The following is a 2,488-nucleotide window of genomic DNA, read 5'->3' as shown; positions in this document are numbered from 1 at the left end:
CTGCACCACCAGGACGTTTTCCACCAGACCATTTAGTGGAGTTCATTTCTGAGTATAAGCGTCGGTCCGCTAAACAAAAAAGGCCCACTCGGAGGCAAAAGATACGCATGCGTCCTCAGAAACCCTCCTGGGTCGTTCTACTTGGAATCAACTCAATAGAATGGGATTTCCTGGGTCCTGAGTTAACGCTGCCCCGCAGGATTCAGGGTTCCAAGTTCATAAAAGAGTGGCCTCAGCCAGCATATGGGCGTCATGGACTCTCTTCCAGACCTGCGAGGAACCTGGACTCATCAGCATCCGTGTTCCCGTTTAGCTACGGCAGGCGACCTTCCTGTAGTTCCCGGAAAGGCCTCTTTATTTCCGTTGAAGGTCACGCAGGGTCACGCACGCAGCCGCAGAGGCGCCTGGGAGTTCGTCAGGCAATGGCGGCGCCCAGCTTGCGGGGACGCTTGGCTCGCTTAGGGAACCCGAAAAAGCCTGTCCTCAAGCCCAACAAGCCCCTCATTCTAGCCAACCGCGTCGGGGAGCGGCGCCGAGAGAAGGGCGGTAAGCAGCCAGAGCCGATGAGGCTCCGGAGCGGAGACCGTGGTGGGGCAGGGGCCGAGATGGGAGTGCGACACGGTTAAGTGTCTCATTGTGACTGAGGCTCCTTACCCCTATTGTACCCTTCCAGAGGCGACCTGTATCACAGAAATGTCAATTATGATGGCTTGCTGGAAACAGAATGAATTCCGCGACGAAGCGTGCAGGAAAGAGATTCGGGACTTCTTCGAGTGTGTTTCAAGAGCCGAGGTGACTGGAGCTTCCTCAGGCCGCCCTGTAGTGAGGAGCGTAGGGGACAGTACACTATTGGGTTTGTGTGTTCTGAGAAAGGCCTTTTTTTTTTTAAAGTGTGTAATTTTTTTTTAAATTTCTGTATGTCTCTACCGTCAACTCGAATCTGACTGGTACAGGAGATTGCCTCTCCTTCTTCAGCAGAGCATCTGGCGGATTCAAACCGCGTTCCTCTGGGATTGCAGTGCAGCTTCTTGCCACTGGGCTAACAGAGCTCCCTGAGGAAGGCCTTCTTGTTCTAAAAGGGCGAGGAAAATTTTGGGGCCTACTCCACCACTGGCTTTGAAGGCTGTGTGATTTTAATTTATTTCGGTGCTGGGAACTTTAGTTTTACTGTTTGTAAAGTGACAGTAAAATTCTATGAACATGGAGAAACTACCAAAGTTAAGACACGTGTTCAGGTCTTTTCGTTCGTTCATAGGGTCTACTACTAGATGGCACTTAACAACAACAACAAAGTGAGGTTAATTACAATAATAACCTACAGAATTTTGTGAGTGTCAAATGAGGTAATGAATTAGTAAACTACCTTGTAAGATTTAAATCGCTTCAAGAGAACCTCAACTTACAAACTTTGAGAATAGAACTAAATGGTGCCTGACCACCACTACTGACTGCACCAAAAGAGATCGTAATAGAAAGTTCTGGATAGAGTGAGGGAAAATGGGGGCAAAATAAAAAACCGAAATGGCCAGGCCTACTGGCTTTGTAGAGACTGGAAAAATGTCCCTTAGTCACCCTTCCACCTTGGAACAAATCTCACCCATGGCTCAACCTTTAGTCAAAATAACAGACCTATAAGGGGAAATAACACCAGTGCATCCCTCACTTTTTGGTATAATGAACCATACATATAAGGTCAAAAGGGTAGTTTCCAGAAGGCAGGAAAGGGTATGAAAATCACAGGGAGGAAGTGGGAGGAGTGCAGTTACATTGTGATATTATAGTTAATATTTTTAAATGAAATGTATATGAATAATTAAATGGAAAACCAATTTGCTTTGTAAGCTTGCACTCAAATTACAGTGGAAGAAAAAATTTTAACAGCCACTCAATTAGACATCACTACCTGAAATAGAACTAAAACTAGAGAAGCTGTCTGAGACAGGTTATTTTGTTTCCACCATAGTCTTAATTGCTATTTGGGGCAGTAGCTTCAGAAGGTACAGTCTTTTGTGATTCCCAGGTCCCTGTTGATAGAACACCGAGAAGATGACCTAGATTTCTTTTAGACTGATTCATATTCTGTGTACTTTGGGACATTGAGTGAAAACATGGGTTTGTGTCAGGGCCAACTCTCATTCTTGGTTTTGTTCTGTATTTTTAGGCAGCCCGCAAGATGATGTCTACACAGGACACCCTGGGAGAGTCTGGGAGTTTATCTCCAAAAAAACTGAATAAATTATTAAGAAGTTTTCCTAACAAACCTTATGTCAGTTGAAAATGAAGACATGTTTTTAGTTATTGGATTATAATTCCTGAGAACTACATGGAGATGTATTTGTATGCCCTCAGTGAAGGGCAGTACTAAGCAAATGGGTTTTGGTTTTTTTTGCACCCTCTGGAATCATGGTCTTGTGGTGCTTGCTTGGAAATAAAATCATGGTCTAGTGGTGGCTACGTGAAAATAAAATCCTTTGAAGAGAATTTTGCC

The 2,488-nt window shown here is 44.9% G+C and overlaps 1 protein-coding gene across 1 annotated transcript; it reads left to right on the top strand.

Moving 5' to 3' along the window:
* The first annotated feature begins 422 nt into the window (after positions 1–422).
* Positions 423–2,275, top strand: CHCHD1 (coiled-coil-helix-coiled-coil-helix domain containing 1). Its single transcript, XM_006887531.1, has 3 exons — positions 423–546; positions 674–792; positions 2,162–2,275. The coding sequence occupies exons 1-3, from the start codon at positions 423–425 to the stop codon at positions 2,273–2,275; spliced, it is 357 nt and encodes a 118-aa protein (XP_006887593.1).
* Positions 2,276–2,488: the final 213 nt, after the last annotated feature.

The sequence above is a fragment of the Elephantulus edwardii genome, unplaced genomic scaffold (genome assembly GCF_000299155.1).
Source record: "Elephantulus edwardii isolate Elephantulus edwardi_28Jun2011 unplaced genomic scaffold, EleEdw1.0 scaffold00058, whole genome shotgun sequence".
Lineage (NCBI taxonomy): Eukaryota > Metazoa > Chordata > Mammalia > Macroscelidea > Macroscelididae > Elephantulus > Elephantulus edwardii.
The sequence above is the reverse complement of the archived record's forward strand: the minus strand, read 5'-3'. Positions and strand labels throughout refer to the sequence as shown.

Bases quoted from the DNA above. Each gene is read 5' to 3' on its own strand.
- CHCHD1 (XM_006887531.1), top strand. From the start codon at position 423: ATGGCGGCGCCCAGCTTGCGGGGACGCTTGGCTCGCTTAGGGAACCCG. The intron at 547-673 runs GTAAGCAGCCAG...GTACCCTTCCAG, and splicing joins GCGGCGCCGAGAGAAGGGCG to AGGCGACCTGTATCACAGAA. The intron at 793-2,161 runs GTGACTGGAGCT...CTGTATTTTTAG, and splicing joins AGTGTGTTTCAAGAGCCGAG to GCAGCCCGCAAGATGATGTC.